The 19,939-nt window shown below is 32.0% G+C and overlaps 2 protein-coding genes across 2 annotated transcripts in view; both read right to left on the bottom strand.

Annotated features, from left to right (window-relative positions):
* Window positions 1-5,350: 5,350 nt before the first annotated feature.
* LOC139490406 (protocadherin gamma-B4-like) lies at window positions 5,351-14,614 on the bottom strand. Its single transcript, XM_071277209.1, has 9 exons — window positions 14,533-14,614; window positions 13,486-13,545; window positions 12,043-12,132; window positions 11,151-11,311; window positions 10,615-10,665; window positions 8,958-9,047; window positions 8,651-8,737; window positions 6,132-6,260; window positions 5,351-5,468 (listed from the first exon to the last, which is right to left on the bottom strand). Exons 2-9 carry the CDS (start codon window positions 13,532-13,534, stop codon window positions 5,394-5,396), a joined length of 732 nt encoding a protein of 243 aa, XP_071133310.1. The 5' UTR covers window positions 13,535-13,545; window positions 14,533-14,614; the 3' UTR covers window positions 5,351-5,393.
* Window positions 14,615-17,722: 3,108 nt separating this feature from the next.
* The window catches only part of LOC139490121 (cadherin-23-like), a 53,594-nt gene continuing 51,377 nt past the window's right edge, over window positions 17,723-19,939 (bottom strand). Inside the window, exons 26-27 of the mRNA XM_071276971.1 lie at window positions 19,605-19,685; window positions 17,723-18,733 (exon numbers count right to left, since the gene is read on the bottom strand). Of these exons, the coding sequence (XP_071133072.1) occupies window positions 18,451-18,733; window positions 19,605-19,685 (364 nt within the window). The 3' untranslated portion in view covers window positions 17,723-18,450. The remainder of the gene's footprint in view (window positions 18,734-19,604; window positions 19,686-19,939) is intronic.

Genomic DNA, 19,939 nt, shown 5'->3' with positions numbered 1-19,939 from the left:
TGTGCATGTGAAGAACATAAAACTGTCGTCTTTGTATTGGCAGTGCAATTTGATGTTTTCTATCCATTGGAACTTTTATATCTAAGATATTTTTAATAGACCAGACAAATGTAAATCATATACAACCAATAGGCTTTCGTACTATTTGTTTGTATAAATGTCCATTTAATTCAAGTTCAATGTTTCTTTAACTTTACAAATGCCGTTTATTCTGTTTGTATGAAATTTTTAATGTATATTTTTGTTTGTCAATTGATAAAAAAGCATTGACAACTGTTACATAATAGACAATGAGAATGCATTCTTAGTGTCCCTTTTGTGACTCTATTTTATAAATGAAGTCTTTGGTATCTTGAATGTAAAAGTTGTGACTCTTCAATAATGCTTTTAGAATTAGATCCAGTAATCTTTCAATGCGTCTCGTGGTAGAGTTACACTTATGGATGATTGGTCGGTAAGAAATGTTTATGTTGCTAACTATTTGACCAGTTCGAAATGCCTCATTAATTATTTGTAGATTGATTTTATGAATTTTCGGAAGAAGGTACATGTGTCTATGTTTTGATTCGTTATCATTCTTCAAAAATCATACAAGCTCTTATTACTATTACTTTTATATTTGATTGACATTAATGGGAATGTAATGGTGTATTAACGATATTAGCTTCTCTAAAATGCATGGAGCATCCTCCAAGCATGCATGGAGGAAGCTCACTAGAATAAATATATGTTCCCTAACACGGAGCCTAGGCCCACAGCGAACAGCAAGCTGTAACGCACCCAAAAAAATACTAGTGTTAAACCATTCAAACGGGGAAACAAACAGTCCAATTTATAAAAAAAAACCGAGAAACGAGAAACACTTTATATGACATCATGGTCATTATTATTAAATGAATGTTTACAAAACTTTTTTTTGTAAACAAAGGCTTTTCGTCCTCAGGAAAAGATTGCCGACACTGTATTCGGCAATTTGTTTTGAAATTTTTGGTCCTAAATGATCTTCAACTCAGTACTTTACTTGGCCTTTTTAATCTTTGTTTGATTCATGCTTTTTTGTAGACGAAACGCGCGTAATACAAAATTTCACTTCTGCTTTTTTTTACCATAACGATATGATAATGTTTTGGAATAAAAGGTATAGGCAAGACTTAATACTTTTTCTTAAAAAAAAAACAATATGCGAGAACAATGGCCATTTTCCTGACTTGGTACAGGGCATTTTATGAAAAATGGTGGGTTGAACCTGGTTTTGTGGCATGCCAAACCTACCGCTTTAACGACAGTGTTAATTATAGCATTAAAATGACAACATAACACGACAGGGCTACAATAAATAAATTGGAGAAAATATAGGACAGAGAAACAAATGAAAAATAGCCATCAAAAGGTAACAAGTTAAAAATATTTGTATATGCCAGACGCGCGCTACGTCCTCACAAAAGTATGCTTATTGGTACTTCAAGATAAACAAAAGATAGACGTATTCATTAGAAAAACAATTTCTGTATGGAGGGAAATAGTATGTTAAAATCAAACAAATGTACTTGGTCTGTCTTTGGTCACGATTTATTTTTCTCATTTTTTTATATGTGTCTTTAAAGGTAATCAAAGGTAGATAAGAAGTTAACAAGATTCACATGTTAAAGGGATATGTCATTGGACAATACATAGATATGTCCGCATGTAGTACTGTCTGAAATTTCGTTTTTCCAATTGGTACTTCAGTCCTGATACACTTTACTTCATTTATGTAACTTTTAGATGCACGATGCCATAATCGGTCATAATTTTGATGATCGGATAATTTTGATGATTGGTACATGTATATGGTATATACTCCGGGTGCGGGAATTTCTCGCTACATTGAAGACCTGTTGGTGACCTGCTGTTGTTTTTTTCTATGGTCGGGTTGTTGTCTTTTTGGCACATTCCCCATTTCCATTCTCAATTTTATTTTCATAAACTGATTTGAATGTGAAGAGTGGTATAGCAAACATTGAATTCCCTTACAAAATGTTATGATCGTACAGTATAAACATGTGATAAGATATTACTCAATAAAGCTTCTCTACATTTTTTGAAATAAGAACTTGTGTCAAAAATATGGAAAAAATGAGATAAGAGTACAATTTATAGTAGTTTCATTTCATAAAAGACAACTAAACACAAAGGGACATTTAGTTTAGTACTGTATTTATAAAGTTCGTTTTGTACGTACATTGTCGTAGATGTCGAATGAATAACTAGTATTTTACGCATCAACAAATTGATACTAGTGTGACAAAAATGCAGTTTAGGCAGAAGACAATATTTGTTGTTTATTGTTGAATTGAAACTCTTAATACGGACCAGAAGTTTCACACGAAAAACAGAACGGTGTGATAGATAAAGGCAACAGTAGTATACCGCTGTTCAAAACTCGTAAATCCATTGATAGAAGTTAACAAATTAGCAAATGAGGCTTGTATGTATATAGAGGCAAAAGTAAATGTTCTAAAACAAAGAAGCTTATAGTCACAGGGGCGACAGTATCACTAATTTCACAGAAATTATTTGATAGTATTCATTCGCCGGTTCTGTCAACAATGGACAGAGATATACTGACTACCAACGGTTCTCGTTTAAATGTATTTGGGAAGACCATTATTGACATTGATATAAATAGATATGTCTATTCAAATATAGCTGTAGTAGCAGACTTCAACATAGATGGTATATTGGGAATAGATTTTCAAAGTAGCTTGTGTGATCAATATCACTAAAAGTAACATTTGGGTAAACGAAAGAGAGACCCGTTTACATTTTGAGGGACAAATAGGCTGCTACGGTGTATCTATAGCAACACCTGTAATTAATACTGCCTCCTACTGGTAAAGTGATGGTGTCTAGAAACATCAGAAAACCAGTTCTACCAGACACAGAAGTTTGAACAAAGGGAACAAGACGTTTACTGTTAAAACAAAGATGTGAACACAGAAAAGTTCAAACTTTCCGATGAGAATGAATCCTCCTTAGACAGTATAAAAGAGTTGGCAGATGATCTGAGAGAGTCTACGAAATTGATGAAAGTCTCAAGAGAAAATTGTGGCTCCAATGCAGAAAGAGTTTTTGAAGTACAGAAGATATATTATGTCTGTTAGAATTATGTTAAATAAACAGCAGGTTGAGGAAACAACTTGAAATGAATTTCAATCTCTGATTAAACTATCCCTTTGGTATCTTTCGTCTCTCTTCTTTAATAAGTTATTGCAGATAGCAATGTATTTTTTTATAAACAAAATATTATTGTTATATTAACTGTTGATTTGTGTTGATGTTCATTCAGCACAGAAAAAAAAATGTATCTAGTTTGTAAAAGTCCGACGTTAATTCCGAGGTCCCATGCCAGGGAAACGTCACGCCCTGTGCATGTAAAAGAACCAAGTGCTTCTTGTCGAGGCAAAATTATTTCAGAAAAATTTTAGGCTTATTTCGTTTACAGTGGCAATATCATTATTCGAATTTTGGAGAAGCTAAGGACTAATCTTTTAACTAAATCAGAAGGCAAATGGTATGTGTTGATACATATAGAAAAAAAGTATGTTAATCATGCAAGGACGCATTAAATCTGAGGCATTGGTAATGTGACAAAAATGCAGTTTAGGCATAAGACAATATTTGTTGTTTATTATTGATATGTAATTTATAATGAATTACCCGTTTGAACAATACGTTAACGAAAACTACATATAAAATCATCCTTTTATCCTTGGTTGTTATGAGACGCGGTAATTGGTGCTATGGTGCTCTCTTCGAGATCCGCGCTCTTGGTATATAAAGACACCGATTCATTGTGTAAGTTCGCTCATTTGTTATTTGGCTGTTGATTGTTAAGCATCGGAAAGTAAATATCAACAAATAAAGAAGTTAGAATTGAAAAGTTTGTAAACCTAGTTTGAGTTGAAAGCTAGTGGTTTTGAAGCAAGCGGTTTAAAAGTCTTTACGATTGCTACAAGCTACCGGGTTGTTTCAAAACTGTAATTTCCCTCGGGAATGGTTGCAGTCCCTCGAACAGGTAGCTTGTTATAGTCTGGTGACTTCAGTGATCCGGAGACTAGGTGTTTAAAAAATAGTTGTCTCAGGAACTAGGTGCTTCAGAGACTAGTCGTTCCAGAACTAGGTGTCTCAGAAACTATGTGTCTTGGAGACTAGTAGGAACCTATGGGTTTGAAGATTGTATGTATTTAACAGTTTTTGAACGGTTATAGTAAGTTGGGACCTCGGATCAGAAGTCAGTGAAAGGATTAAGGATAAATTGAGGTTATACTTTTAAGACTACCTTTTGATACAAAGTAAATTGTGTAAATTTTGTTGTTTCTTTATTAAGACTCAAAATTTGAAAATTTCTCTCGTAGTTTTTAGTAAATCCTTCAAGTTATAGTAAAGTTTTGAGTTAAATAAACGATTGATATTAGAGTATCTCAGATTCTGTGAAAACGGATACGAATAGATAAGATAGTTTATGAGCCAAACACGTTACACTAGTACTGGTGTACTGATAATCCCAGAGGTCATCATGAGCACAGTAGTCAATACTTTATCGGTGCTAACCTGGTTTGTAAATCCTGAAAATTTCCGTAGACAAAATTAGATTGAAAAAAAACCTAATATTTATGTCCTTCAAACAAAGTTGATCATAGGAAGATCTTCTATAGAATTGAATAGCTCCTCACATATTCAAATATACATACACATTCTTGTATTTTTAAGTTTGACCATTATTTATTAAGGTAAGTAAAAAATGCCACGGATCCAACAAACATATAAGCATTGCTGCTATTTTCATTATTTTAAATATTTATCATTCATTGGTCTTTTGTGTCAAAAGATAAATTGATGGGTCAGGAATTAATCCCGCAGCATTTTTGCGCCTGTCGCAATTCAGGCGCTTCTGCTCTTTGTTAGTCTTGTATGTTTTTTTTCATTTTATAAGGGATCAACTGACGCTTCCGGGTGAGGGATTGTCACGCTGTGTTGAATGGTGGGTTATGGCTGTTTTCTGCCCTATGAACGGGTTATTGTCTCTTTGACACATTCCCGATTTCGTTTCTCAATCTTCGTTTCCTATAAGTTGACGCTTCTTAATTATCTTCATGTATCCCTAAGTAATATATAAACATATTTATGCGTATAACTCTTCTGCATTTTTCTACAGTGCTAAACATGTTTGCCACGAAACACAAATGCATATTGAAAAGTTAGGAACTTCAATTAGAAATTGTGTGTTAAACAACAAATGACTTTTTGCACGAACGAAGTTCTTATAGCAACCATATGGTAAATCAGAGAATTAAAAAAAATACTTGAACTGCAGACCAATTTGTTTATTCTTTCATGATTTTAAACAGAAGTCATCCAATCACACCAAAATCTAGAATGGATATGTCCACTAAGGCTGATGCCACATGCTGTGGGATTCCCCCATCCTGAAATAAATATGTATATAGCATTTAGTTTTGAACAGTCTAATTTAACGTGTATCGCGCTTTCGTTTGCTATATTTGCTCACCGTTCTGGAAAAAGTAATGTTTGAAATCCCTTAATATAAAGGTACAACACTCATAAAATTCAATCATTAGACGAGAAAATTGTCATTCAAGAATTAAAATAGACAACAGTAGTATACTTATGCTCAAAACTTATAATTCTATAAACATGATCCAGTAAACGAATGAAAGAAACAAAGTATGATAAAATTTCATCATTAGATGCGGAAATGGGTGCGTAGACACAATAATCGTCATTTGAATCCACTTAGTTATTTCACTTTCGAAACAAGATTAAATCATTGAAATTGTATGTACTCGTACCAGAGAGATCAAACTGCGAGCCTATTCTATGTAATTTTCATTAACTCAACAGCACTGACTCCTTTATTTTTTTGGAATGCTTGATTATTTTATTTTTTCTTTGCTCAGTGAACAGTGACAGTTTCTTTCAATACTATTTATTGTTTGATCATAATTGTGCTTGCATTCAAAAATCGAATGCCTAATCAAACATAACCGGTTCGTAATTTCATATTAAACTGTTTATAAATACCAATTCTTATAAAAAAAAACCAATATATATTATCTCCTATAACTTACAGTTGCATTGACCTGATAATGATAGACCGTCTGTCCATGCTGCAGTGCCTCCTTCAAAGTGATATCTCCAGTACTCGGATCGATATCAAAGGCATTGTATCTTGATGATGGATGCGTCACTAGATGGGGCTATTAAATATATATAACACTATATGATATAAGTATGTGTAGTAGAAGAAGTGGCGAATTGAAGTTTTTCTGCTTTTGTATAATGTTTTTGTCTTTTGATGGCTTGCATTTGTTTCGTGGTATTGTTAAATGAAATAAAAAGGAGTGGCATTAGTACAAATGGGACAACTCTGCATCCATACCACACTGTATAACAGGTACTAGTAAACAATTAAAAGTCAAACTACGTCCTTGGCTTACTACGAACAGCAAGCTAAAAATGACTAGGATTTTCTTTATGAAAAACAAAATACATTTTGGAACCACAACAACAAAAGACAACCACATAACAACATACTCTGGAATATGGATAGGTGCATAAAATGCAACGGGTTTAAACTTTTGATAGGCGCCAACCGTACCCTAAACTGTAACAGTAGCGTAACCTTACAAAATAAAAAGTCATACTATAAAATATCTAAAGATATGGCTAAAGAGTTATCAAAGGTACCAGGATTATAATTTAGTACGCCAGACGCGCGTTTCGTCTACATAAGATTCATCAGTGACGCTCATATCAAAATATTTATAAAGCCAAACAAGTAAAAAGTTGAAGAGCATTGAGGATCCAAAATTCCAAAAAGTTGTGCCAAACCCGGCTAAGGTATTCTATGCCTGGTATAAGAAAATCCTTAGTTTTTCGAAAAATTCAAAGTTTTGTAAACAGGAAATTTATTAAAATGACCACATTATTGATATTCTAAACTAGACCAAAAATACGTATAAACAAAAACAAGAAGACATTCACTAAACGAATTAGTTTCATTTATGACACAATATAAATACAATATTACTAAAAAAATAATGTCAAAAAGATCACTTTAAACCGACACATAATAGCATAAACTTAAGTTATGCACAGAGGTAAAATAATTTTGTGGTTAGTCGTACGGAAATATTTTTTACGAAATAAATACATCTCTTATTTCAATACGAGTGCAGAAGTGAAAATTTATCTTCATACTGAACAACTTATCAACAGTGGTTCATATTAAAAGATAGTGAGACGAGATATAACACAAAATAAGTAAACATTCAATTACAGAAATGCATAACCAATTTTGTCAACAGGTCAAATTAGCACGAAAATACTTTTTGAGACTATTCATAGTTACTGAAAGCTATTTTAACATGTTTAAAGCCAAACACAATTACTAATAAAAAATCATGCATCAGAGAGTAAAATCAATTACTAATTAATATGTTTTCACTAATGAGTTTTGAGTATCTTTTGTCTTTCTTTTTGGTGTAAACAAAATACAAAGAATACGGGGTATCCATCCATGAACACAAAGTCAGTTCAATCACATAAATGAAAACACGAAATAATAGGAATAACACATGTGTTCCTCAGCACAAAGTCACAGTTAAACCTTCTATTCGGACTAAAACAACTTTTACATTACTCCTAGTTCAGGACGACTCCTGTCAACTGTCTAAGCGGATTTGGTTGAAAAATATTTTGGTACTGTTGAATTATGCAACACTACAAAATCAGTCTAGGTAAAAGAAAGAACATACTGAAAATGGTAGTACATATTTCAAACAGAAAAGTGTCTACGTATAGGTGTAAAAAATAAACTCTGTAGGATATATTTTGGTAATTTAGATTATTAATGAAAGTGAAATGACTGATGATCCCTTTAAAACACCGTCAATTCAATAATGTAAACGAACGGCATATCTTGACTTGATATAATAAGTAAAGTGGTTGAAAATTTATGCATATTTAAAGGTGAATTTTATTTTTTTATTGGAAATTCAAATGTTCAATGTATTATGGTATTTTTGTCACACAACTTCCTTTCTGCCTGCATTCGTTAGGACATCGGACGATTACCGAATATGTATATACTTAGGAAATGAATGATGATGAGCGTTTTGTAAAGAGGGAACTGCCTCGCTTTAGGAGCTTTAACGTTTGGGGTTTTATGTATAATGAACCAGTTTTTTCTGTCTTCTATTTAATCCTCTTTATGTTTATATATGCTTACACTCATTGTTGTATTATTTTATTTCCAGGTTTTACTAATAGCTATAGTGTTGATCGGCCTTCTCAGAGCTATGAATTTTGTCCTTTCTGTTAATGTTCCTTTGGTATTTTGTAAAACATGTTGAAAAAGCAGACACACTTGGAAATTCTTTAACCATTGTTTAAACTTATAATCTAAAATATATACTTTATTCTGATTCAATTTTAGAAAACAGTGTCAATTAAAAAAAAAAAAAAAACTAACATAAAACAAGAGACGACCGTTCTTTTTACACCTTTCTCGTCATTAGCTATGTTAGTGCCCGAATCAAAGTAGTTCCTGGCCAAATCAAACACGAGTTTCGAAGATATTTTTTACCTTCATTGAGTATGTAATAGCCGCATTGGGGCCCTCATCAACATCCAAAGCTGTCACATGCAAAGCCTTCGTTCCAACTGTCAAACCCTGAATATAGATGAAATATCTAAATATTTAATGGATACAACTATAAAAATAATTTCTGCTTACTGTAATTTTATTTATCCTCAAATATATCTTTTTAAGTTGTAGTGCCAAGAGTAGAAAATTTGTAATATGCAAAACCAATATTTAGTTTTGATTGTGTCGTGTACTTCCTTTGATATCTATATAAAGGAATTAATACTTATTTCAGTTTCGAACTTACAAATCCAAAAACAGCATGGAAATGGTCATGCACGAAAACTGGAGCGTTGTCATTTACATCGTCGATATGAAGAGGCAAAGTCCATAAAGTCTGAAATGAAAAGATAAATGATGGAGATCCTCCATTTTTCTGTGGATCATAAGTCTAAAAAGCCCCTCTGATTTTTAATAACAACTCAGTTTTCAATATAAAATAGTTGGAGTTGATGGTCATGTTGGATAATAACTCGGCTTACAGTTTGAATATCCAAATTAAAACATGTGTTTCAAGTAAGTCTGATTAGAGAACAGTACCTTACAATAGTGATGAATGACACACGTCTATTTCTATGAAAATTGTTCAGTGAACAACCTTTTCATAAGCTATAGAGGTCACTACGAAAAGGTAAAACTATCTGATGGATGGAGAAGTTAGCATGTCTCAAACATGGCGGTAAAGGTAAAATACTTCCATTTCAAATACCAGAGAAAACTAGCTACCACGGCACCAACACGAATTGAAAAAGAAAGACGTCAGGAGATACTAACACTTGCAATTTATCTAGTAAATAGTTATCAAAGGTCCCAGGATTATACTTAAGTACGCCAGACGCACATTTCGTCTACATAAGACTCATCAGTGACGCTCAGATCAAAATAGTTATAAAGCCAGAAAAAAAAGTACAAAGTTGAAGAGCATTGAGGACCCAATATTCCAAACAAATGTGCCAAAATACGGCTAAGATAATCTATTCCTGGGATAAGAAAATCCTTTGTTTTTCGAAAAATTCAAAATTCTGTAAAAGGGAATTTATAAAATTGTTTTTTTATGTAATAGAAAGTAAAAAAAGTCATGCCTTTGTTTCAACACCTCCCCAAACAATGGTTTGTTTTGATGAGGCATAGCGGTAAAGTTAACCGTATTTCGTTCTTTAAAAAATCAATGAGTTTTAGAGTTGAACAATAATTCGGCAAGTTTCCATCCAAAAATTATCGAAACCGACGAAAATTCATAGATTTAACCCACTATTTAGTTACCATTTAAACATTTTTGCAAAGTTATTTGTATCATACTTTTCAGAAGAATAATCTGCAATGATCTATTCGGTTCGCTAAATTGGTCTATCTGCAACGTTGTTTTTATATTTCAAATCGCGTCAGGTTAAAGAAAGGAATAATTGAGATTTTTGTTCTGAACAGTTTTTGATTTTCAAATGAGGTAGAAATTCACGTCTTAATGAAATACATCATACGCTGGGTTTTTACTGAGAATGATTTACAAATGATACTATCATATTACAAAGTTTCATCTTCTTATATCTAGGTTAACTATAAACATGTAATAAAGGTTGGAAAAATACTCTGTTCCTTGTATCAAAAGTTAAATGTCAAAATGTCTTTAACTTCATATTTTTTCGATAAGTGTATTATTTCATAATTGCGTAAACCTACTATTTAAAACTCCAGCAAACAAAAGGTCAATGATAATGTCCAACATAAGTTTGCCTATTCTATTTGAAAGTTATCATTGTTTATTGTGATATGTATTAGCGAGAGAGAAGATAAAATACATTTGCCTGTTGTTGTAAAGAAAGATAACTCTTGGTAGAAAATGTCGTTGGTTTAGGGTTTATATCAAAAATAATATGAACCGACTTATTTTCCATTATTTTACTTACATCGCCATGAGAGTCGTGAGCTTGAAATGTTAAATACCAAGTTCTTTCTGTCTTAAGAATATAAATACATAAAATTTAATTAATTAACTTAAATAAATCGACTATCACAAAGCTTTATAAACTAAAATACAACCACGGCAATACGTTGCAGCATCACATTATTTAATTAATCTACCATGAAAGATTGGTAGATTATTATAATGGTTTATATCTATAAAGACGCTGTTCTTTTCAATTTGAAGAAAGTTTATTCAGTGGCTGTCGACAGCTCGAGAAACCGCCATCTATATTAACAAGCAATTGTATATAAACTTGCATCACTGTAATTCTGAACTATTTTATTCAAATTGTAAAACCACTTTAATAGAACATTGTTTAAATTCAGTTAACCATTACGAGACAATAGGTATACCCATTTTAACAACACCTACTAATTGAAATTTTAATATGCTTCTTTACGAAAATCAGTTCTGAAAAGAAGGCTGACACTTAAGAATTAGGTAATATGATTTTTCAATTAAATAAATCTACCATACCTCTCTATCAGGAATAAGTTTAGTAAGAGCTCTGTATGTCGAGTGGATCCCTACTTTAACAGGAACTAGGGTGATTCTTGCAGCTGTTGCACTATCATGTGGTGTCACCGTGACAACATCATTTGTTTGACTTGACGCATCAATAACAACAAATGATGTTCCTGCAATTCAACAAACGGCGGTCACAGTGAATATGGATTTGTTTGCTGTATCTCAATGCATCATCTTTCACCAACCTCAATATCGTCAAATGACTAGGTAATATACGACACAATGCCCTGGCAAACAACTTTAATGACTTGACAAACAAGTTTATAATACAGTTTAGGATATTATTTTCTAATACCGGTAATAATGTAAATTTCCCCCTACGTTTTATGCTAATATAATAACTATTTATATTTGAAATGTTGCATAAAAAAATCATCTATTAAATGTTATTAGATGAAAATGCAATATCATGACCATGTCGATCGAAAATAGTCCTTGACATCGGCAAATCTAGTTCATCAAGGTAATAAACGCGGGAAACTGAAATTTGTCAAAGGAGACACCATTGTTTTACTGTATATTTTACTAAATGTCGTATGCAACGGAAGCAAAAGCAGACCCTTTACTGTAAAGGGCTTGACAATTAGTGCTAATTTTATTTTAAATCCTAATATCATTAGAAAATCAATGATATCCACGAGCATACAAACTTCTGACGTTAGTCAGATTCATCCGTTTTTTTATGTCCCTCGAATAATCTGTGTCCTAAATTTAGCAGCAAGCAAAACTAATGAACGCCATTCAGGAAAAAAATGTGTTGTTATTATACATAATCTCATACACATTAGCAGGTTTTCATTCTTTTTGAATATTTCAAAATGAACAAAACTTTTGTACTTACCTATTGGGGAATTTTCTCTGATGTTAAGATATGGATGATTTGTGTGGATTATTGGGGGTTTGTTTACTAAAATTGCATTTGTTGAAATATCTAAAACATAGGATATTCAGATTATTTTCAATCAACAAGCAGTTTCTCGATATCATTTTTGATATGTTTGTTTGTTTGTATGTATGTATTTTATTATTACAATAAGTTTTTCTTGTGTTTATTTATATTAATGTCATTTCAATGATACTTGGATGACAGTAGTTATCGAACAGTAGTATTTTGAAAATTCTGAGTCTATGTGTTTTACATATGTACATAGAAACTATTAAAAAATAAATTAACAAAAGTACCGAACTCCAAGGAATATTTAAAACTTGAAGTACGTAGTCAAATAGTAAAATCAAATCTCAAACACATCAAAGCAAATGGATAACAACTGTCATATTCCTGACTTGGTTCATGCATTTTCCTTTGTAGAAAATGATGGATTAACACTTGTTTTAAAGCTATATAATCAAAACCTCCCTCTTGTATGACAGTTTCATTTTGATTATGCCATTTGATTAGAGACTTTCCTTTTTTGAATTTTCCTCGCAGTTCAGTATTTAGTGATTTTACTTTTCACACAAAATTGAAATATTAGTACATGACACACCCAATTAATCACACAACAAATATGAATAGCAGTTTCAGGCTACTATTATCATCCATAAACATTAAAACGGTCGAAAAACACAATACTGAACACCTTTGATTTTTGTGGGTTAAGTTTCATCTTCTTTTTTTTGTATTTGACGTGGAAGCGTTTAGAAATACCTTTAAAAATCGAGCTGGGTGCCGGAGCACTCATTTTATAAACGCCATGATGTAAAGTATTCAATTCCTACTAAAAAAAAAGGTAAGCTCTAAATGCTTTCCGAAAAAATGTCGATATGGACAAAGGCTGGAAATGTAACCTGCCGATTGTCTAGACTTATATTAAGTACAGGTACACATTTGACTTATGCCAAGAAATGATCAAAGTGCATTTGCTGTGGATTTTCAATGCCAAGATTCTTGCCGTTTCCAAATAAATACATAATATATAATGTATATATTAAGATAAAAAGTCTCCATTCCGAACAAAAGCCTTCGAAACATATGTAGTTATGGGAATATATAAACACATGTACATGTATATGAATCCCTCTTGCTTTCCATCTTTCTTCTTCCGTCATTTAAAGGTACTAATTACAACAAACATTTATGATTATAACAAAGTTCAAATTAAATGACCAATTTCGACGAGTAATTTTCACACATTTATTCTCCCTGATCTGTTCGTAGACTGACGGCAATTACATTATTTGGGTATTATTAAACCAGAGAAAAAATATAATGATAATACTAGAACTATAAAACAAACATGTCTTTATTTTAACCGTGAGTCTAATAGCATTTATGTTAACTTACACAAACTGAAAATAACTACCATAGACAAACAACTGCCAATCATTTCCATGGATTAAAAAGCTGAATGATAAAATATATTCATATCAATAACCGACTTCATATTAAGTAAAATATAAGAAATGAAATGAGTTGACAGAATATTTCTAAGTGAAAAATATTCGGGACGAAAATATCTAGAAATGAAATCGAGTAAATTTTACATAGACCTGCACTTCTTTTATAGATTGAATCAATGACACATTCTTAAACGAGAAAATCCCACACACAGAGGTTAGGCCTCAGCCGGCCACTCAAATAAAAATGTGTACTAGTTCGGTGAAAATGGACGTCATACTAAACTCCAAAACATTAGAATGAACTAAAATATAAAAAAAAACATACAAGCCTAACAAGTCCAGAGGCTTATAACGCGGGACAGGGGCAAAAATGTTGCGGGTGAAACATTCAGGCTATTTAGACATGTCATGTTAAAATATATAAAATACTAATTAATTATAAAAAAAAATAAACTCGTCATAGATATTAGGAATATGAAATTTTATATTGACGCCAGACGCGCGTTTTGTCTACAAAAGACTCATCAGTTACGCTCGAATAGAAAAATGTTAAAAATTACGAAGTTGAAGAGCATTGAGGATCACAATTTCCTTAACGTTTTGCAAAATACAGCAAAGGTAAACTATTCCTGAGGTAGAAAAGCGTAGTATTTCATAAATTCAAAATTTAGTTAACAGTTAATTTATAATTATGAACATATCAATGTTAACTCAAGTTCACACAGAAGTGCTGACTACTGGATTAGTGATACCCTCGGGAAATTAGAACTCGACACGCAGTGGCATCGACCCAATGGTTGTAGATAAACTTATCATAGATACCAGGACTGAAATCTTATATTTACGCCATACAAAGTTAAATGACATATTTTGTTTAATTAAAATCTGCAATGAATAAATAAAAGTCATATGTAACTGATTAAGCTTTAAGGATCTGACATTATTGAAATTTAACATTAGATAGAACAAATTATACATAAATAAATATAACCTGTCTCAGAATGAATCCGTCAAGGTCAATTAGATGAATTACATGTCCGTTTATAGAGATAAGACATACATGTTCTCAGTGAACTCAGGCCTAAATTCGTACCATATGCGTAACAGTTATCATTGGTAATTTTTGTGCATCCGGAAGTGTTCGAGCCAATTTGTACGATTTTATTATTCCAGATCAAATTTTTTTTTGCATTCGTGTGTTATTGAAATAGACCGGAATTGAAATACCTCTTCCCTTCTTATGGGATATAACTACAAAATGTACTTTATTATGGCCCAGCAACGAAGTTGTCAGTGCCATATAGTTTTACCCTTTTCTAAACGCCTTCAGATCTTGAGCCGATTTTTAGTATGTGAGTTAACCATGATGAGTAACAGATCAAGTTTAAATTTCGTTCTCTCCGCTAAATTTTGCCGAAATTACGGGCTTTGGACTTTGATAAATTGTTGAAAATCACAGTTATACAGACTTTTTCTAAACTCTTTCAGATATTGGGTTGATTTTTAGTATGCGAGTTAACCGTGATGAGTGACAGATCAAGTGAAAGTTTCCTTCCGCTCCGCTAACTTTTGTTGAAATTATGGGCTTTGGACTTTGATAAATTGTTGAAAATCACAGTTATACGGACTTTTTTTCTAAACACTTTCAGATATAGGGATGATTTTTGGCATGTGAGTTAACCAGATTGAGTTACAGATCAAGTTTTGTTCTGCTTGGCTAATTTTTGCCGAAATTATGGGACTTTAATAAATTGTTGAAAATCACAGTTATACAGACTTTTTTCGTTCCTTGAATATTCGGCACCCTGTTAATATTTTTCAATCTCTGTGTGATTGTGGTACTAGAAGATTTAAAATAAATCCTCTTGATTTATTCATTTGGTAGTGTGATGCCATATATGTAATTGTTAAAATTTTAGAATAGGCTACAAAATATTACAAGACAATTTGACGGAGCTTCAATGTTAGTTTGAACTCGCAATGCTATACGACGTGTCTCGGTATATACATATCAAAAATAAATGAATTTGGTTATGTTGTGATGTTTCTTTTGTAAGTACGTTTGTTTATTGTGTTTTGTCTCATCGTATGTGGTTTAAATTCTGTATTTACGAGTCATTTCATATATGGCTTATTCGTCAGTGTAGTGACGTTAGTGTTCATTTGCTATGAGTAAAGTATGTTGATAGTCTAGATAAAAATGACGTCGCCACGACATTAATTTAAAATAGATTTGCAAGACCTACATAGCCATGAAAATTATTTGGACTAGTATCGTGAAAATAATTGTTTATTTTGGATCTCGTTCCTTATGATTGTATGCATTTCAAGATTATGTATACGCCATAAATGACGTCCTTGTTTTGTGACATTTTCCATTCATGTGTCACGCAGTTTGTGGTGTCATATGCAGTAGTTTATTGGAGATGACCATTGTTATCCTCCAGTTTACATGTTGAAATGTACTTTAATATTATATGTTTCTGAATTTCAATGTGTTGAGTATTCTCGCAATTGTTTTCACTGTATTCCTGGCACTTAGAGTCATGTTAGCGATATTTTGTTAACATTACCATGTCAGCGGGCGGTTTGTAAGGTTCAGCCCACCATTTGTTATAAAAACGTACTGTACCAAGACAGCAATATGACAGAATGATTTGAGGTATTTTGGTGATGGTTTTTTCGTTGCATCTTAATGTTTCTCTTGCTCCGTTGTTCCTTCTATAGTTGATGTGTTTCCCTTGATAAATTGGATTAATTTTCTCGTAATCTATTTAAGACTATTGGGTTAAATTTTGTGTTGAGTTTTAAGTATGTATTTTCATTCTAATGTAAATAAATAATTTCCTGAAAGATAGATTTCATCCAAACCCATGTCATACACCAAACTTAATTAAATACATATATAGGTTGTCTATCTCAGCCCAACGATGTTATTAGATATAGGAAGATGTGGTATGAGTACCAATGAAAAAACTCTTCATCCAAGGCACAATTTGTAAAAGTAAACTATTGCAGGTCAAAGTACGGTCTTCAACACGGAAGACTTGGCTCAGACCAAACAGCAAGCTATTTAGGGCCCAAACAATCACTAGTCTAAGGGTAAAATCATTCAAACGGGAAAACCAACGTTCTAATTTATATAAAAAACGAGTAACGAAAAATACTTATGAACCACATTAACAAACGACAACTACTGAATATCATATTCCCGACTTAGGACAGGTACATACCAATGCAGCGGGTTCTAACCTTCACCCTTATAGAAAACTATAGTGTAACATCACAACAAAGAAAGACACACTATAAAATATCAATTGAAATTGCTCAACTCAATCAAGGGACATATTAACACAAGTGAATATACACTGAACGACAAATTTGATCTAAATACAAATTAATAAAATAAGGGGTAAATAAATATAGGCAACAGAAGTATACCGCTGAGAGATATTGTATATATTTAGAGAACCAACAACAACCTCGAACAAAAAAATAATGGTTTACACAGGTAAATGAAAATAACTCTGTTATATAAGGTATGCTATTTAAATGGAAAACGGAAATATTTTTAGAAACAAAAAATTGTGTTGTTTATATTACCAAAAAGTGAAAATTTATAGTCATACGTTTCCCTCGGTTTTAGTTTGTTACCCCGATTTTGTTTTTTGTCCATGGATTTATGAGTTTTGAACAGCGGTATACTACTGTTGCCTTTATTTATATACCAAACACTTATCAATGCTGGAAAATAAACGAGATATAACCCTGAATAAGTAAACATTAAATAAGAAAAAGCATGAGATCTGCAAAATTGCGGAAGCATTTTTTCTTCCCTCACAGGGATTCGAACTCACGATACTGCGATATAATGGCACAAACTCGCCTTGCGCTATGCCTGACGCGTAAGACCACTCAACCACCTAGGCTCTACAATGATTAAGCTTACGGTGGTCGTGTGTTAGCTTACTCGCCAGTTTTAATCTAACATCATGAAAATGAAAATGACGATTATAGAATATATACAGTCTCTACTACTCTAAAATATTTTATTAAAATCTTGATGAATTTCGAAAAGTGGCTATCTGTTTATCATCTGGAAACAAAAATGGTAAGGAACTGACCGACGTACGGACAAACAAGAGGATTCTGACGCTGCTGAGCGGCGTATAAAAACATGTCATGCTAAATCAACAAATGCATTGATAAATATATTAAATCATTTTAATGTTTTGTTAATTATCACAAGTTAAACTATTCATTATGGATAATCACAGGTAAACAAAAAAAAAAAGGATCTACTTATATTGTTTTTGTGTGTCAGGGAAATATTTGAAAATGCATTATAACCATAACTATGAAACGATATTTATGTCTATATGATTAAAAAGCAGGTGTTTAAAATCTAATTTTTTGTGTGCATTTAGAAATGGTTACATCATCAACATTTAATATATAATTCAGTGTCATTTTAGGACAAACAATTGCAAGCTAAATAATTTCTTCTCCAAGCCATCAAATTGTAATTTAATATATCTTCGTCTAATGGATTTTCATTATATTCAGAATGGATTATGACGTCACAATTTATATTGAAAAAGCATGCATAGTACGATACCTATGACATACGAAAACACATTATCTGACAATATCAATTATCAATGAAAAACATAAAGGAAAACATGTGTCCATAAGGAAAGGAACATAAAATAGGTTTAAGTATTCCTCCTAATCTATAGGTTTCAACATTACTGTATTAATGGTTGTTTTAATTTGCATGTCATCGAATATAAGTCTATCGACTCTTAAGACACCTCCACCCTCCCTATATATTAGTTTGAATTGAAAACAAAACCAAGAAAGACACTGGCTTTGACTTATACTATACATAAGAAATGTCTTGTGAAATCTACACTTCGGTTGTTTCCAAACTCAATTGGAAACCTTCATTATCAAACGAATGCGTAAAATCCTCAGAGCTTAGGTGACCGTCAATCTTTTCGCTCTGAATCAAACTTTCACTGCATGCAGCTTTTTCTTGTTTATGTTGCTCAAGAACCATTGCCAGTGCATCAATGTCGCCGTGTTGTACGACAATTTCGTCTTCGTACATGTCCAAAGTTGCTCCCTTTTCTTCGTCACCTAAAATTTCCTCATCCTTTTTGAACTGATGTGAGTCGTATGACGTCACACTAAAACAAGATACCAAGAGTCGTATCATTTTGCAAATTACAGAATTAATGTACATACATCAATGTAGAATTATGAGAAATGGAAAAAAATATTTAGTTAAAGCTATTGTAGCACATATGATATTAGAAATAACAAAAGTCATTTAAAAAAAGTTAATTTTTTATATAAATGAAAGAGAGACGAAAGAAACTATAGGGAAAGTCAAACTCATAAATCGAAAATAAACCGAAGACGCCATGGTTAAAAACGAAAAAGACAAACAAACAAACAATAGTACACATGCATCAACATAGAAAACTAAAGAATAAGCAACACCAACCCCACCAAAAACTGCGGAAATGTTAAAGCCTATATGTTGCAATCGTAATTGATTATAAAAAAATGACAGTTGTTTTCTATTCGTTTGCTGTGTTAGAGCTTTTGATTTTGCCATTTGATTAGGGACTTTCCGTTTTGAGTTTTCATGCTGTGTATTTTTTTTTTGAATTCCTGTCATATTCCTCATTTAGAGTTTTCTCTATTTATGCTAAATTATTTATGTCAATTCATTAATGTTCGTTTCAAGTTAAAATAAACAAAATCTAAGCTAATAAACTCACGCTTATTATGATAATAATAAATAATCTACTCAAACCGATGCAAAGGGTCGTTGAAAACTTGCTGTGATACGTGACCATGTAATCCACGTTGAAATCCTCATTTATGGGTTATTGTAATAAAACATGACAGTGTGAATCTTTACCTTGGATGTTTTGATTTACGTAGATTGCTTGTCTGTTCTAACTTCAAACACAATTCTTATTTTTATATTAACGTTAAAACTTTTGTTTTCATTTTAATTGAACATTAGTTTGTAAAACACTTATATACCTTTCAATATCATCTTCAGGGTCAAATCGATCGTAGTCTATTTTTGACAGATCTTCTTCTCTATTCAGCAATGGGTTTGTGCTACAAGTAGTATTTTCAGATATTAATTCACGCGAAAACAATACATAGCAATATTGCTTTACAAATATGTGTTCAAACTTGCGGTCATCTGCAATAAATATTTTATATAATTATTTTATTACTGGAAGACCAATGCTATTGATAATTTGTAAAAACAATTAATAAATAGTATCAAAAGCATTGATGAAATATGATTACAGCAGCAAAATTTTCATAATATATCTTTCCTTTCAAACATATACTTAACGGATATA

Source organism: Mytilus edulis, chromosome 9, assembly GCF_963676685.1.
Source record: "Mytilus edulis chromosome 9, xbMytEdul2.2, whole genome shotgun sequence".
Classification (NCBI taxonomy): Eukaryota; Metazoa; Mollusca; class Bivalvia; order Mytilida; family Mytilidae; genus Mytilus; species Mytilus edulis.
This window is presented reverse-complemented; position numbering and strand designations above follow the sequence as displayed.

Coding starts and splice junctions, on each gene's coding strand:
- LOC139490406 (XM_071277209.1), bottom strand. CDS start 13,534: ATGGAAATGATTGGCAGTTGTTTGTCTATGGTAGTTATTTTCAGTTTG. Junction 11,312..12,042: donor CAGAGAAAATTCCCCAATAG/GTAAGTACAAAA, acceptor GTTGAATTGCAG/GAACATCATTTGTTGTTATT. Junction 6,261..8,650: donor CTATTACATACTCAATGAAG/GTAAAAAATATC, acceptor TATATTTAATAG/CCCCATCTAGTGACGCATCC.